Source organism: Salvelinus alpinus, chromosome 3, assembly GCF_045679555.1.
Source record: "Salvelinus alpinus chromosome 3, SLU_Salpinus.1, whole genome shotgun sequence".
Lineage (NCBI taxonomy): Eukaryota > Metazoa > Chordata > Actinopteri > Salmoniformes > Salmonidae > Salvelinus > Salvelinus alpinus.
In genome coordinates, this window is record NC_092088.1 from 77,178,603 (window position 1) to 77,194,772 (window position 16,170).

The 16,170-nt window shown below is 44.9% G+C and overlaps 1 protein-coding gene across 2 annotated transcripts; it reads left to right on the forward strand.

Annotated features, from left to right (window-relative positions):
* Positions 1-1,054: 1,054 nt before the first annotated feature.
* Positions 1,055-15,380, forward strand: LOC139571373 (uncharacterized protein C16orf52 homolog B-like). 2 transcript variants are annotated; one of them, XM_071394184.1, is made up of 3 exons: positions 1,055-1,869; positions 12,589-12,801; positions 13,769-15,380. In XM_071394184.1, exons 1-3 carry the CDS (start codon positions 1,764-1,766, stop codon positions 13,951-13,953), a joined length of 504 nt encoding a protein of 167 aa, XP_071250285.1. In that variant the 5' UTR covers positions 1,055-1,763; the 3' UTR covers positions 13,954-15,380. The 2 variants fall into 2 exon arrangements, with proteins under 2 accessions (XP_071250285.1, XP_071250284.1); XM_071394183.1 differs by having other exon boundaries at positions 1,090-1,878.
* Positions 15,381-16,170: the final 790 nt, after the last annotated feature.

Here is a 16,170-nt window from a genome sequence, read left to right on the forward strand (position 1 = left end):
CGCAACAGTGCGGGCAGGCCAGCCTACGTTATGAGATTATTATAGACAAAAGAGCGAGATAATTTTTATTTGTCAAAGGGCAGCCACCAGAATAAGACCCTCGATATTTATTGGAAAGGTGCAAAGCTCATCACTTTGCACTTTCACCACCCTCTGAAGCCATCATAATGTATTTAATCTGTATCCTAATAAACAGCATGCTTTCCCGATGAGTTGTAGAGGGATGACTACATAAAATGTCATCCCGTGACCAATTTTACTTCTATTTGATGGTTATTATATCAATATTTCCGTGCACGACATTTTTCGCATAATTAATTTTACCAACACAAAAATATCCCACCTTGTCTAGCGTATTTTGTTTTGTCGTCATTTGGATAGTTTAGCGAAAAATGTTCTGTTTCCATCAGGCCTGTCATGACATGTTTTATCCGACATGTAGGCTACTTCACGCGCATAAAAAGTTTGGAAACCTGGTTAGTATAGCAGAAACATGGGGCAGAGATTTAGGGCACGTTCGAGCAGATCACTTTTGTCATTTTGCATTATATTAACATTTTCGACTGTAGGTTTCTGCAATTACTCTTTACAAACGTCATCCTGCAGCCATTACCTGCATTGTGGGAGGCTCTATTGTCAACCAATCATTTTGGGTGTTTTTGTTTGGCCCAAAGACGTGACTGAAACAGGAACCAACTTTACCACAAATCATGTGCAGCCTACAGTGAATGAATCAATGTGATTGAGGCTCTGTCTCACTAATTGATTGTATATTGTGCACAGATATAATTTCAGTTTGTGAGTAGGTGTTGGAGACAAGTTTTTTTTCTCGAAATTATAAAGAAAACCTTGGCAACACTGCCATGCCGATCTGAGCCTTGCTGTTGGAAAACCACATTCGTGTACGACTTTCTGCTGTTGCAGATGCACCTCCCCCTACTTCCCTCCTCGACTTTCGCCGACAGTCAGCCTTACTACTCAAACGCGCCCAATAACTTGGTTCTCTGTTTGACAGAGTTGTACAGAATCTCGCGAGAGTTGACGTCTGCTAAAAATACTTGAGAGAACAACGATTTTTTTAACCACTGATTCCAACCTCGAATGCATTCATCTGACGGGCATTTCAAGAAGGACAAATAACGGTATTTCTATTGAAGGGAATATTGGCATATTATATGAAATTAGACAATTGCGCTCAAGATATGTATTTTATGGAATTTGTTTGCAACGAAGAAATCTCAGATGGAGAAGAGAAAGGAACACAGGAAATAAGCGGTATAGTGTGCACGCTTGCAATAATATACTTAATGTCCTAATAACGGCGAAATGGTCGCAAAACTTTTGAATTTTCCTTCCATTACTCTTTCAAATATATTTCTTCCCAGACACCATAAGCTACGAGGTTGCAATACTGGGCGAATGGGTGAAACAGCGGGCGTTCATAGCCAGGGCCATGGTCGATATTTATAAGTCAATGGGAAGGCAGTTTGCAAAGGCAACTTTTCACATAACGGAAACGGCTTTGCATAACTCCTACACCAGGACTGCTGCGTACGCGCCGTAAAGATGAGAGGCTTTGCCCTTCTCCCCCAAGAGGACTACGACAATGCTTCCACTGGGCAAGACAAAAATATTGATATTGGACGTTGAAATCCATGCCTGAGTCTCTTCATACCTATTTGCCTTTGTAGGGCGAGATAAAGGATACTTTCCTCATTGACTCAATGTAAAGGAGAAGAGAAGAGAGCATCCACGTCTGAGAAATGGATAAACTCACCGTCATATCAGGATGCCTCTTTCTAGCGGCAGATATCTTTGCCATCGCCAGTATTGCCAATCCGGACTGGATCAACACAGGAGATGCAACTGGTAAGTTAGGTGAGGGCATTTAACTTCATTTCTATATTTCCACACGTTATCTGTCTAGTGTCTATCATCTGGCTGTAGGCTGCTACAGCTGGCTGTCACCCTGTGTGGCCCCTAAGGGGCTTTGTTTACAATGATCAATAATGTGCATTATATACCGGGTGGTTCATCACAGAATGCTGATTGACTGACAGCCGTGGTATATCAGACCGTATACCATGGGTATTACAAAACATTTATTTTTACTGCTCTAATTATGTTGGCAACCAGTTTATAATAGCAATAAGGCACCTTGGGGGTTTGTGTTAAATGGTCAATATACCATGGCTAAGGCCTGTATCCAGGCACTCTGCGATGCGTAGCCATAGTATATTGGCCATATACCACACCCCCTCAGGCCTTATTGCTTAATTAACCCCTTTGACACACTATTCTTCTAAGATTTCAGTTCACGTAACCCAACGTTTTTGAATCATTCTCTTTCCACTCTACTGCATCAGCCACACTACACCACCACCCTCTTCCAAATATAACACTTTGGCATTCTGGTGACCTTTCTCTTGAGCTTCAGAATCTTATAATGTGGCATCATCAAAGACCTTCTACATTATCTGTTACACTTTATACAAGCAGTCCTGCCCTCTTTCTCCCCACATCCACCCTCTCCCCACATCCACCCCATCCCTCCAAAATACAGTGAGCTACTTTGGCATTCTCTCTCGCTCTCGTCCTCTCGGGGCTTGGCCTCTTGGGGCTTGTCCTCAAACCACCAATCATCATCCTCCACAGCTGGTGATAAATGAACTGCCCTCTACTGTTTCACCCCAACATCCCCTGATATGTCCCTTCAAGGCATATATGCTACCCTGTACAAGCTACTAACTCACCTCCCTGATCCCCATGTCCCTTCAAGGCATACAAGCTACCCTGTACAAGCTACTAACTCACCTCTCTGATCCCCATGTCCCTTCAAGGCATACAAGCTACCCTGTACCAGCTACCAACTCACCTCCCTGATCCCCATGTCCCTTCAAGGCATATAAGCTACCCAGTACCAGCTACAAACTCACCTCCCTGATCCCCATGTCCCTTCAAGGCATATATTCTACCCTGTACCAGCTACCAACTCACCTCCCTGATACCCCATGTCCCTTCAAGGCATATATGCTACCCTGTACCAGCTACCAACTCACCTCCCTGATACCCCATGTCCCTTCAAGGCATATAAGCTACCCTATACTAGCTACCAACTCACCTCCCTGATACCCCATGTCCCTTCAAGGCATATAAGCTACCCTATACTAGCTACCAACTCACCTCCCTGATACCCCATGTCCCTTCAAGGCATATAAGCTACCCTATACTAGCTATCAACTCACCTCCCGTGTGGCGCAGTGGTGTAAGAGCAGGGTGACCGTTGACAAATAGTGTGTCAGACTCAGTGGGGAAGTGAGGGCCACATATCCGGCTATGCCCTTGGAGGTCTGTTCAGCTCTCCACTCACTCTCTGTATGTTATATGCATCTGACACAGACAGACTGGGGCATTTGTATTTAATCTACAGTACCCAGTCTGAGGACATGGTCAAATTAAGTGCAACAGTAAAGGCTACGACTAAACGATGGGTCACTTAGAATGAGCTATGCCTTTTAGCTACAGCTGTAGCCAGCAGATTGTAGTTCCATGCTGTGGCCTACTGCATAAACAACCGGGATAGGTGACATTTTCCCCTTGTCGTTGTGAGGTAGGAGCCAGGATGGAAAAGCAAACTTTTGAGTACTATGTTTACATTTTAATGGTCTCATTTGTGATCATTCTTTTCTTTTTTTATACAAAGAATGAAAACATAAGAGAGACCAAACCAGACATGACATCCCACTTTCCTCCCACAAGTTCTCCCTAACTCCTGGCCACCAACATCACAGACTAACCCCTGGCCACCAACATCACACACTAACCCCTGGCCACCAACATCACACACTAACCCCTGGCCACCAACGTCACACACTAACCCCTGGCCACCAACATCACGCACTAACCCCTGGCCACCAACATCACCCACTAACCCCTGACCACCAACATCACACACTAACCCCTGGCCACCAACGTCACACACTACCCCTGGCCACCAACGTCACACACTAACCCCTGGCCAACAACGTCACACACTAACCCCTGGCCAACAACATCACGCACTAACACCTGGCCACCAACATCACAGACTAACCCCTGGCCACCAACATCACACACTAACCCCTGGCCACCAACATCACACACTAACCCCTGGCCACCAACGTCACACACTAACCCCTGGCAACCAACATCACGCACTAACCCCTGGCCACCAATGTCACGCACTAACCCCTGGCCACCAACATCACACACTAACCCCTGGCCACCAACATCACGCACTAACCCCTGGCCACCAACGTCACGCACTAACCCCAGGCCACCAACGTCACACACTAACCCCAGGCCACCAACGTCACACACTAATCCCTGGCCACCAACGTCACAAACTAATCCCTGGCCACCAATGTCACACACTAACCCCTGGCCACCAATGTCACACACTAACCCCTGGCCACCAATGTCACACACTAACCCCTGGCCACCAATGTCACACACTAACCCCTGGCCACCAACGTCACACACTAACCCCTGGCCACCAACGTCACACACTAACCCCTGGCCACCAACGTCACACACTAACCCCTGGCCACCAACGTCACACACTAACCCCTGGCCAACAATGTCACACACTAACTCCTGGCCAACAACATCACACACTAACCCCTGGCCAACAACATCACACACTAACCCCTGGCCACCAATGTCACACAATAACCCCTGGCCAAAAACATCACGCACTAACCCCTGGCCAACAACATCACACACTAACCCCTGGCCAACAACATCACAGACTAACCCCTGGCCAACAACGTCACACACTAACCCCTGGCCAACAATATCACACAGTAACCCCTGGCCACCAACGTCACACACTAACCCCTGGCCACCAACGTCACACACTAACCCCTGGCCAACAACGTAACGCACTAACCCCTGGCCAACAACATCACGCACTAACTCCTGGCCAACAACATCACGCACTAACCCCTGGCCAACAACGTCACGCACTAACCCCTGGCCAACAACGTCACACACTAACTCCTGGCCAACAACGTCACACACTAACCTCTGGCCAACAACATCACGCACTAACCTCTGGCCAACAACATCACGCACTAACCCCTGGCCAACAACATCACGCACTAACCCCTGGCCAACAACATCACACACTAACCCCTGGCCAACAATATCACTTAATACATCTAAGGTGACATGGTTCTAATCATGTTATAACTCTTATTATATGCTCAGCACTTTGAGAATTAATGGGAACCTGAAAATGTACATATTAATGACAATTTATAGCCTCCATTACACTTTTACAGCACAGTCCAGGAGTTTTCAGATATAACATACCTCCATTACACTGTTACAGCACAGTCCAGGAGCGTTCAGATATAACATACCTCCATTACACTGTTACAGCACAGTCCAGGAGCGTTCAGATATAACATACCTCCATTACACTGTTACAGCACAGTCCAGGAGCGTTCAGATATAACATACCTCCGTTACACTGTTACAGCACAGTCCAGGAGCGTTCAGATATAACATACCTCCGTTACACTGTTACAGCACAGTCCAGGAGCGTTCAGATATAACATACCTCCGTTACACTGTTACAGCACAGTCCAGGAGTGTTCAGATATAACATACCTCAATTACACTGTCACAGCACAGTCCAGGAGTGTTCAGATATAACATACCTCCATTACACTGTTACAGCACAGTCCAGGAGTGTTCAGATATAACATACCTCAATTACACTGTTACAGCACAGTCCAGGAGTGTTCAGGTAGAACATACCGTTACACTGGAACCAAAAATGGGTTCTTCAAACGGTTGCCCTATGGGGACAACTGAAGAACCATTTTAGGTTCTAGAATGGCACCTTTTTTTCCTACAAGTGTAGTTGTTCCTGCCAATTAAGTTAACTTGCCGGTCTAACTTATGCTCTTTCCTATGGTATCAGTATTTTGGCAGCACCAGATGATGCTTATTGCTCACAGATAAACAGATGTTGACAATGACTCCATCAGATTGGCAGATGTTGTTATAAACACAAATGTCTCTTTCACCACCTGAAGTTTAGCCTGGAAAGGAATCATTATGGTTTATTTGTTTACAGCAAACCTCTCTGTAGTTATCCAGGATGTGAAGCTTTATACAAGTTTATAGAGGTGTGTGTGTGTGTCTTAGACTAGCTAATTTCCTGCTTGTTATGCAGGTATTCTGTAGTGAGTCAGAAGCAGCAGGGGACTGACTGGGGCTGCATGGGGAAGTGTTTACTAACTACAGACATTGGCCCACAATCGCACGCACGCACGCACGCAAGCGCACACACACACACACACACACACACACACACACACACACACACACACACACACACACACACACACACACACACACACACACACACACACACACACACACACACACACCTCTGTCTCAATGCCCTGGCTATATGACAAGCTTGATGTCTGATGTGTTACACACTTAAAACAGCTGCTGAACAGTCCCACGAATTAGAAATGTCCCCCAAGAGTCCCATAGAACAAAAATTACAATTTACACCAATGACAAGCTATGGAATGGGTGTGTAAGCTTGCTTAAGAGAGGGAAATATTGTGTCATGATAGGATATACTATGTCACTTTTTTAACATTTTATCAGTATCTTTGATTCTTTGACAGTGGAATATGTGACACTATGCTTCTGAGGCAGGACCTTTTCACTAAGGATATAAAGTGGTTGGGATGTGAAATCCTGGTAACCTACGCCTATTTCTGTTGTGCTCTTCACTTAGATAAAAGAATGTATAGGGAAGGAACAGGATATCCTGTGTAGAAAATGGAGGGCCTCAGAGATCATGGAATCAACATAGTATGCATGCAGTATGTTACACTTCAGTGTGCTCTCTCGCTGCAGACTCATACAACCATTCATAGGTATGCTACGTCATAGTTGACACATCTATACTACTGTATATCTATCTAAACTGTTGAAGGGGTATATCCTCAAAATAATCAGCTGAAGTAAGTAAACCCTGTTGATGGGAAGTTTTCCATTCAGATCTGTCTGGTACTATAACATGATCTGTATCAGGGTTGGTAGCATAACTTTCTACCATTCATTTGTGATTCTGGTAATTGGGAAGCAAATTTGATCACTATAATGGATGAGGAAACAGGACACAGCAGTTTGGTTTAGTAATTAGTATTACATTAGGGTGCCATGTCAATAGCCACGAAATAACAGCTGTGATCAGCATTAGATCCACATACAGTAGGTCTACACGTGTCTTCAAATCAAAGGGATCCTGAGTGGCGCAGCGGTCTAAGGCAGTGCTAGAGGCGTACCTACAGACCCGGGTGTGATCCCGGGCAAGATCACAACCGGCCGTGATCGGGGGTTCCATAGGGCGGCGCACAATTGGCCCAGCGTTATCCGGGTTAGGGGAGAGTTTGGCTGGGGTAGGCCGTCATTGTAAATAAGAATTTGTTCTTAGCTGACTTGCCTAGTTAAATAAAGGATAAATAAAGGTGGCTGATGGCACCTTAGTTGGGGAGGACGGGCTCATAGTAATGGTTGGAACGGAAGAAATGGAATGCTATTGAATACCATTAATTTACTCTTTATGGATGGCTGAGCTCGCCTCTTTATGTGGATGGCTGAGCTCGTCTCTTCATGTAGATGGCTGAGCTCGTCTCTTCATGTAGATGGCTGAGCTCGCCTCTTTATGTGGATGGCTGAGCTCGTCTCTTCATGTAGATGGCTGAGCTCGTCTCTTTATGTGGATGGCCGAGCTCGTCTCTTCATGTAGATGGCTGAGCTCGTCTCTTTATGTGGATGGCTGAGCTCGTCTCTTTATGTGGATGGCTGAGCTCATCTCTTTATGTGGATGGCTGAGCTTGTCTCTTTATGTGGATGGCTGAGTGGATGGCTGAGCTCTTTATGTGGATGGCTGAGTGGATGGCTGAGCTGGTCTCTTTATGTGAATGGCTGAGCTCATCTCTTTCTCGTCTTTGATTTAGCTAACTAACTAACAAATATATGCACTGTCAATCGATAGTAGCTTAGTCAAAGGCGAGAAAGAGACGAGCTAAGCCATCTACATAAAGAGACGAGCTCAGCCATCCACTCAGCCATCCACAAAATAGATGAGATCAGCCATCCACATAAAGAGACGAGCTCAGCCATCCACTCAGCCATCCACAAAATAGATGAGATCAGCCATCCACAAAATAGATGAGATCAGCCATCCACATAAAGAGACGAGCTCAGCCATCCACATAAAGAGACGAGCTCATCCATCCACTCAGCCATCCACAAAATAGATGAGATCAGCCATCCACATAAAGAGACGAGCTCAGCCATCCACTCAGCCATCCACAAAATAGATGAGATCAGCCATCCACATAAAGAGACCAGCTCAGCCATCCACATAAAGAGACGAGCTCATCCATCCACTCAGCCATCCACAAAATAGATGAGATCAGCCATCCACATAAAGAGACGAGCTCAGCCATCCACATAAAGATACCAGCTCAGCCATCCACATAAAAAGATGAGCTCAGCCATCCACATAAAAAGATGAGCTCAGCCATCCACATAAAGAGATGAGATCAGCCTTCCACATAAAGAGATGAGATCAGCCATCCACATAAAAAGATGAGATCAGCCATCCACATAAAGAGATGAGCTCAGCCATCCATATAAAGAGATGAGCTCAGCCATCCATATAAAGAGATGAGCTCAGCCATCCACATAAAGAGATGAGCTCAGCCATCCACATAAAGAGATGAGCTCAGCCATCCACATAAAGAGATGAGCTCAGCCATCCACATAAAGATATTAGCTCAGCCATCCACATAAAGAGATGAGATCAACCATCCACATAAAGAGACGAGCTCAGCCTACCACATAAAGAGACGAGCTCAGCCATCCACTCAGCCATCCACATAAAGAGATGAGATCAGCCATCCACATAAAGAGATGAGATCAGCCATCCACATAAAGATATGAGATCAGCCATCCACATAAAGATATTAGCTCAGCCATCCACATAAAGAGATGAGATCAGCCATCCACATGAAGAGATGAGCTCAGCCAGCCACTCAGCCATCCACATAAAGAGATGAGCTCAGCCATCCACATAAAGAGATGAGATCAGCCATCCACATAAAGAGACGAGCTCAGCCAGCCACTCAGCCATCCACATAAAGAGATGAGCTCAGCCATCCACATAAAGAGATGAGCTCAGCCATCCACATAAAGAGATGAGATCAGCCATCCACATAAAGAGACGAGCTCAGCCATCCACATAAAGAGACGAGCTCAGCCATCCACTCAGCCATCCACATAAAGAGATGAGATCAGCCATCCACATAAAGAGACGAGCTCAGCCATCCACATAAAGAGACGAGCTCAGCCAGCCACTCAGCCATCCACATAAAGAGATGAGATCAGCCATCCACATAAAGAGATGAGCTCAGCCATCCACATAAAGAGATGAGATCAGCCATCCACATAAAGAGACGAGCTCAGCCAGCCACTCAGCCATCCACATAAAGAGATGAGCTCAGCCATCCACATAAAGAGATGAGCTCAGCCATCCACATAAAGAGATGGGATCAGCCATCCACATAAAGAGACGAGCTCAGCCATCCACATAAAGAGACGAGCTCAGCCATCCACTCAGCCATCCACATAAAGAGATGAGATCAGCCATCCACATAAAGAGACGAGCCCAGCATCCACATAAAGAGACGAGCTCAGCCATCCACATAAAGAGATGAGATCAGCCATCCACATAAAGAGACGAGCTCAGCCATCCACATAAAGAGATGAGCTCAGCCATCCACATAAAGAGATGAGCTCAGCCATCCACATAAAGAGACGAGCTCAGCCATCCACATAAAGAGACGAGCTCAGCCATCCACTCAGCCATCCACATAAAGAGATGAGATCAGCCATCCACATAAAGAGACGAGCTCAGCCATCCACATAAAGAGACGAGCTCAGCCAGCCACTCAGCCATCCACATAAAGAGATGAGCTCAGCCATCCACATAAAGAGATGAGATCAGCCATCCACATAAAGAGACGAGCTCAGCCAGCCACTCAGCCATCCACATAAAGAGATGAGCTCAGCCATCCACATAAAGAGATGAGCTCAGCCATCCACATAAAGAGATGAGATCAGCCATCCACATAGAGACGAGATCAGCCATCCACATAAAGAGACGAGCTCAGCCATCCACTCAGCCATCCACATAAAGAGATGAGATCAGCCATCCACATAAAGAGACGAGCCCAGCCATCCACATAAAGAGACGAGCTCAGCCATCCACATAAAGAGATGAGATCAGCCATCCACATAAAGAGACGAGCTCAGCCATCCACATAAAGAGATGAGCTCAGCCATCCACATAAAGAGATGAGCTCAGCCATCCACATAAAGAGATGAGATCAGCCATCCACATGAAGAGATGAGATCAGCCATCCACATAAAGAGATGAGATCAGCCATCCACATAAAGAGATGAGCTCAGCCATCCACATAAAGAGATGAGCTCAGCCATCCACATAAAGAGATGAGCTCAGCCATCCACATAAAGAGATGAGATCAGCCATCCACATAAAGAGAGGCTTGTGCATTTATTGAACTGGGAACATTTTCACGCCGGGAGAAATTTTACAACAATCAGAACAATTGGGAACTATTTCACACTGGGAAGATTTTTACATGACCACGGGCAGTGTACTATATGTCCTTCAACTTTTGAGGGAGCAGGGCTCATCATATTGGTCCATACTCCTTCCCTCCCTCCCACCTCAGTGATGTATATTCTTGTCTCAGAACCATAATGGGGGTATTTGTAAATATCCGTCCATCTCTCTAATCCAATAGACTAAATATGGTTGTGTCTTGCCTAGGGTTGGGTGGTATCCAGATGTTCATACCATTTCTGTACCATACCAGGGTATACGGTATTACCGAATGTGCACACAAGGGCCGCGGACGTAGAAAACACTTGAGGCAACAGGGATCTGGATCCAGGAAGGGGTTGAATGTCTGTGCTGCAACCAAGAAGCTTAATCTTGACATGTTGCCACTTAGTTAGGAAGTTAGCAAACCAAACGCATAGCTGGATATCATTTATTTGACTCATCTTACATTTCTTATAGTTATACTTAACTTATAGTTATGAGCAGTGTAATAGCACGCAGCCCCTGCAAGTCGGTGGTGCCCTCAACCTCCAAAAATTTAAACAGTATTGAAAATCATAACATCGGTATTTTGAAATACCCGGTATACAGTATATCTCACAAGCCTTGCCCACTGTTCATCTCTCCTCTCTGTCTCCAACCTCTGGAAGACAAAGTGCTGGCTCAGGGATAACTCCTCGTCTCGTGAGAGAGAAGGGGAAGAAAGGGGGCGGACGATTTCATTTCACATTTCTCTCATTCAAATCTATACCGATGAATTGTCCTTTGTAGCTGGATGGACGAGGGGGTTGAGTGTTGCTGAGTTGGCACATTCTGTGTTGGGTTAGGGAGGGTGGGGTTCATATATGCTCTTATTGTTGTTGGAAGAGTTATGTGTTCAGCAGGCCTAGCTTGCTGACATAATTGGACCCACCAGGCTTTGGGGCAGGAGAGGAGAGGCTCTTTGACAGTGAGTGACTTTCTGATGTGAATTCTTATCTCCTCCCTCTCTCTTTTTTCCTCTCTCTCCTTTATCTCATCTCTCTCTGTGGTTTCAGTGGCTCTGGGTCCCACCTCTGCTTTCGTTATCCTTCCATCCCTCTCTCTCTCTCCCCCTCTTCCCTCCAGCTCTCTTCCTCTCTCTGGTGTCAGGAGCTCTGGTCCTGAGCCATCCAAGTCTTACGTCATTGATTGATTCCTCAAGGACCCCTGCCATTGGTCCAGGGCCTAAGAGTCCCACTCTTCAGCCTTGTTACCATACCAACCTTCCTTGAGCTCTACTTTGTGTGGTCACAGGGCACTGGAAGTGGAATCCAGTGTCACCAGGGAGGTCATTAGTCCAGATGTGATGTAATGCAGTGATGCCTCATACAGATCTTAGCTTTTCTAATGGTGATACCGTCACAAGTTGAGGGATATTTTAGAACTGATGCAATCTACTGCTCTGGGTTATGTTTCTTCTAATAAAACAAGGTGTACAGAAAATGAAAAGATTCTGCTGAAAAGTGACACGTTGTTGTGGTGTGTGAGAGCACAGTTGACCTGAACAGCGAGAGTATGCTCTGTGTGTGATGAAAGATGTTCTTCCTCCGTGGGTGTATGTGATCAAGCACTCTGTCTGTAGCAGTGCAGGCTGCTGAGGGGAGGACGGCTCATAATGATGGCAGGAACGGAGCGAATGGAATGGCATCAAACACATGGAAACCATGTGTTTAATGTATTTGATACTATTCTACCTATTCCGCTCCAACCATCCCCAATTAAGGTGCCACCAACCTCCTGTGTTCTGTAGATGCTCTGACAGTGGGACTGCTGCTGTGTGGGATCTAACCCTGACTGAGCTGTCTCTTCTCTCTCCCTCTCTCCTGTCTCTCTAGGTTCCCTGACGGTAGGCCTGGTGCGGCAGTGCCAGACCATCCACGGTCGTGAATGGACCTGTATCCCCCCTCGGCTGCCCCCTGAGTGGGTCACCACCCTCTTCTTCATTATCCTGGGCATCATCTCCCTCACGGTGACCTGCGGCCTGTTGGTGGCATCACACTGGCACCGCGAGGCCACCCGTTACGCCCGCTGGATCGCCTTCACTGGGAGTACGTTTCATTTTGACTTATGTAACGGTTATTTAACCAGACAGGTCAATGGGGAACCAGTTCTCGTTTACAGTGACGGCCAAGAGACCAAGACTGCAATACGATAAATACAGAAACATGGCCAACACTGTCACCATTTAAGTCATGAGTGGGGCCAGACAGAATCCTGTTAATCCCCTATTCAGGTTAAAGTAGTACAGTAGACTAGGGAATAGGCTAGGATTTGAGAGAAAGCCATTAGTTACAGCTTTGAAGCACCTTGAGATTCTTGTTATGTCACTAATGGATGTTAGCAAATTGATTTGAGTAAGCCGAGATGAATGTCACTTTGGTTTCATTTTAGTAAAAGCTTTTGTGTGGTAACTGTGTGGGCGGCAGGTAGCCTAGCGGTTAAGAGTGTTGGCCAGTAACGGAAACGTCGCTCGTTTCGAATCTCCAAGCCGAATAGGTGAAAAATCTGTTGATGTGCCATTGAGCAAGGCACTTAACCCTAATTGCTCCTGTAAGTCACTCTGGATAAGAGAGTCTGATAAATGCCCTAAATGTTCAAATGGAACTGTGCTGAGTGGCTCCTTGAACACCTACAGTAAATGGGGTTGCTATGAGCGGAGCTAAAACCAGGAGGAGGGATTTTTAGTGGTCCAAGGGATATGACGGAATAACATTCCTTTGTTATTATTATACTTCCAGAGGTCATTTTATCCTAATCATTATCAGGCTAGAATTACCTCTTGAGGTATAATAATAACCAAGTAATGACAATGTAATATGACAATGTAAATAGATTTTTTTTCAGCTCTGTCAGGTTTCCACGACAATGAAAACGCAAATATAGAATTTAGCCTGAGATCATGTTGCTGCCTACTCTTTAAATGTTGTAAGAGATATTGCTCCCTAAATATGTTGTACTGTGAATAGTGTTTTTAAGAAGACTGTTTCTAAACTTTGTTTCCTCTCTCCTCCATAGTGATCCTGCTCTGTATGGCAGCTCTTATATTTCCTATAGGATTTTACATCGATGAGGTCGGGGGACAACCTTATAAACTACCCAACAACACAGTGGTGGGGTCCTCATATGTACTCTTTGTCCTATCTATATTTTTCACTATAGTGGGACTCCTGTTTGCAGGGAAGGTCTGCTTGCCTGGGTGACATATCGGCCACTTTGTTTTTTGTAAACATTCTTGCGCTTAGAGAAATGCCTTTGTAGAAGCATTTGCTCGGCCTGACATTTGAAAATGGCCAGCTGGAAGGGACGAAGAGGAACTGTGAGAAACACTCTCTCTGACGTACCTTTGGATGACAGGACTTTACGGCACCTAGCCCTGGGTCAATAGGACAGGTAGTAGGCACTAGTCTGTCTGTGTTCATAGATCTTGGAGGAATGGACACCTATCCAGCCCCCTCACAGATCAGTGAACACAGAAGTGTCCTTCCACAAATAGAGTGCCTTTTCGGGTAGTGTAACTTTGTTATTTCACCAAATTTGAACATTCTGTCAAAGAGCACATGTTTAACTTCATAACAAACATGTTTTCCCCATCTCCTCCTTTTGCTATTTTATTTTTATTTAAGGAATAGTTTAACCATATTAAAACGAGAGTTCAGTTCACGTAACTGGTTGACATGAGGGACAAATGTAAATTAATCACTAATCACATGAGATAAATAATAATTTCCAGAAATGATGTTGTCAAGGCAACAAATTATATTACCATGATGGTGAAAAATGTTACGGTTAAGTCAGTTAAAATATTCAAGTCGGACAAACATGACGTGGGACATGCCAAAATTGGCATTATCAGAGAAAATGACAAATGTATTTTAATGTAAAACACACTACTATTGGATTTTTTAAATGTTTAGTTAGAGTGTAGATTTGTGATCCAATTGTTAAATTGAGTGTTTTATCAAAATGTGCACACAATGTCACCAGGACATAAAAGGCACTCTCTTCATGGATCGACCCAGAAGGGGTAGTGGCTAGAGCCTGAAACAGACATGGATCATCAGGACAGGGAAGACTGTCACCCATGGCCATGACAACAGGAAGTCAAGTCACTCCGCCCCATAAGAAGCACAGTGGTAGAAAGGCTGGAGCCGGCAATAAGAATGATGAAGCCATCATTTTGTAGATTATGCATATATGGTTGGAAGTTGAGTTAGACCTCAGAGCTGTTGTCTTGGGTCCTATGAGTGGAGCTGGCCTCTAGATTCATGATGAAACTATGAAAAGCAGGAAGTCTGTTGGATCACATGATGATGGAAAGCAATTAGAAGTAATTCAATACAATTGTAAACTATTTCATGAAAGAGTAAAATTATTTATTTGTCTTCATGAATGCATTATTTTCTCAAGATGGAGCATTTATAGTAATTTTTTTATGGTCAATGCACTGTATCATGGAATTCCTACATGTCTGTTTTCTTCGCTTTTACGTCTGTCAATTTGTTCTCATGACTGGCTGACTTGCTCATGTAGGCTACATAGACAGAATGGCTGTAGTTTGAGGAAGCACTGTGATATACATGAACTACTCTGGAAAACCATCTCATTAAAAGTTACACAACATGACAAACTATCTAATCTATTACTCTAGACTGGGGAGAACATTCTGTATCATATAAGCAATTTAGGCTTACAGAGAAAAAATATATAAACGCAACATGCAACAATATCAAAGATTTTACTGAGTTACAGTTCATATAAGGAAATCTGTCAATTGAAATAAATAAATTAGGCCCTAATCTATGGATTTCACATGACTGGGGATACAGATATGCATCTGTTGGTCACAGATACCTTATTTTAAAAAAGTAGGGTCGTGGATGAGAAAACCAGTCAGTATTTGGTGTGACCACCATTTGCGTCATGCAGCGCCACACATCTCCTTTGCATAGAGTTGATCAGGCTATTGATTGTGGCCTGTGAAATGTTGTCCCACTCTTCTTCAATGGCTGCACAAAGTTGCTGGATATTGGCAGGAACTGGAACGCGCTGTCGTACATGTCGATCCAGAGCATCCCAAACATGCTCAATAGGTGACATGTCTGGTGCGTATGCAGGCCATGGAAGAACTGGGACATTTTCAGCTTCCAGGAATTGTGTACAGATCCTTGCGACATGGAGCCGTGCGTTACCACGCTGAAACATGAGGCAACAAGCAGGGAGCAGGTTTCGAACCCTCAACATTCTAGCCCGAAGTCCAGCACGCTATCGACTGTGCCTAAATGTATTAATTGAGGTTGGGGCCGATTGTGGCTAAAAACACTTTATCAATTGGAATCTTTAACATGTGGAAAGGGGGAAAAGTATTATTATTCGTTTTTCACAAGCATAGCAGGATGGGCTATTAGCTGAATAATAGA

Coding starts and splice junctions, on each gene's coding strand:
- LOC139571373 (XM_071394183.1), top strand. CDS start 1,764: ATGGATAAACTCACCGTCATATCAGGATGCCTCTTTCTAGCGGCAGAT. Junction 1,879..12,588: donor AGATGCAACTGGTAAGTTAG/GTGAGGGCATTT, acceptor CTGTCTCTCTAG/GTTCCCTGACGGTAGGCCTG. Junction 12,802..13,768: donor CTGGATCGCCTTCACTGGGA/GTACGTTTCATT, acceptor TCTCCTCCATAG/TGATCCTGCTCTGTATGGCA.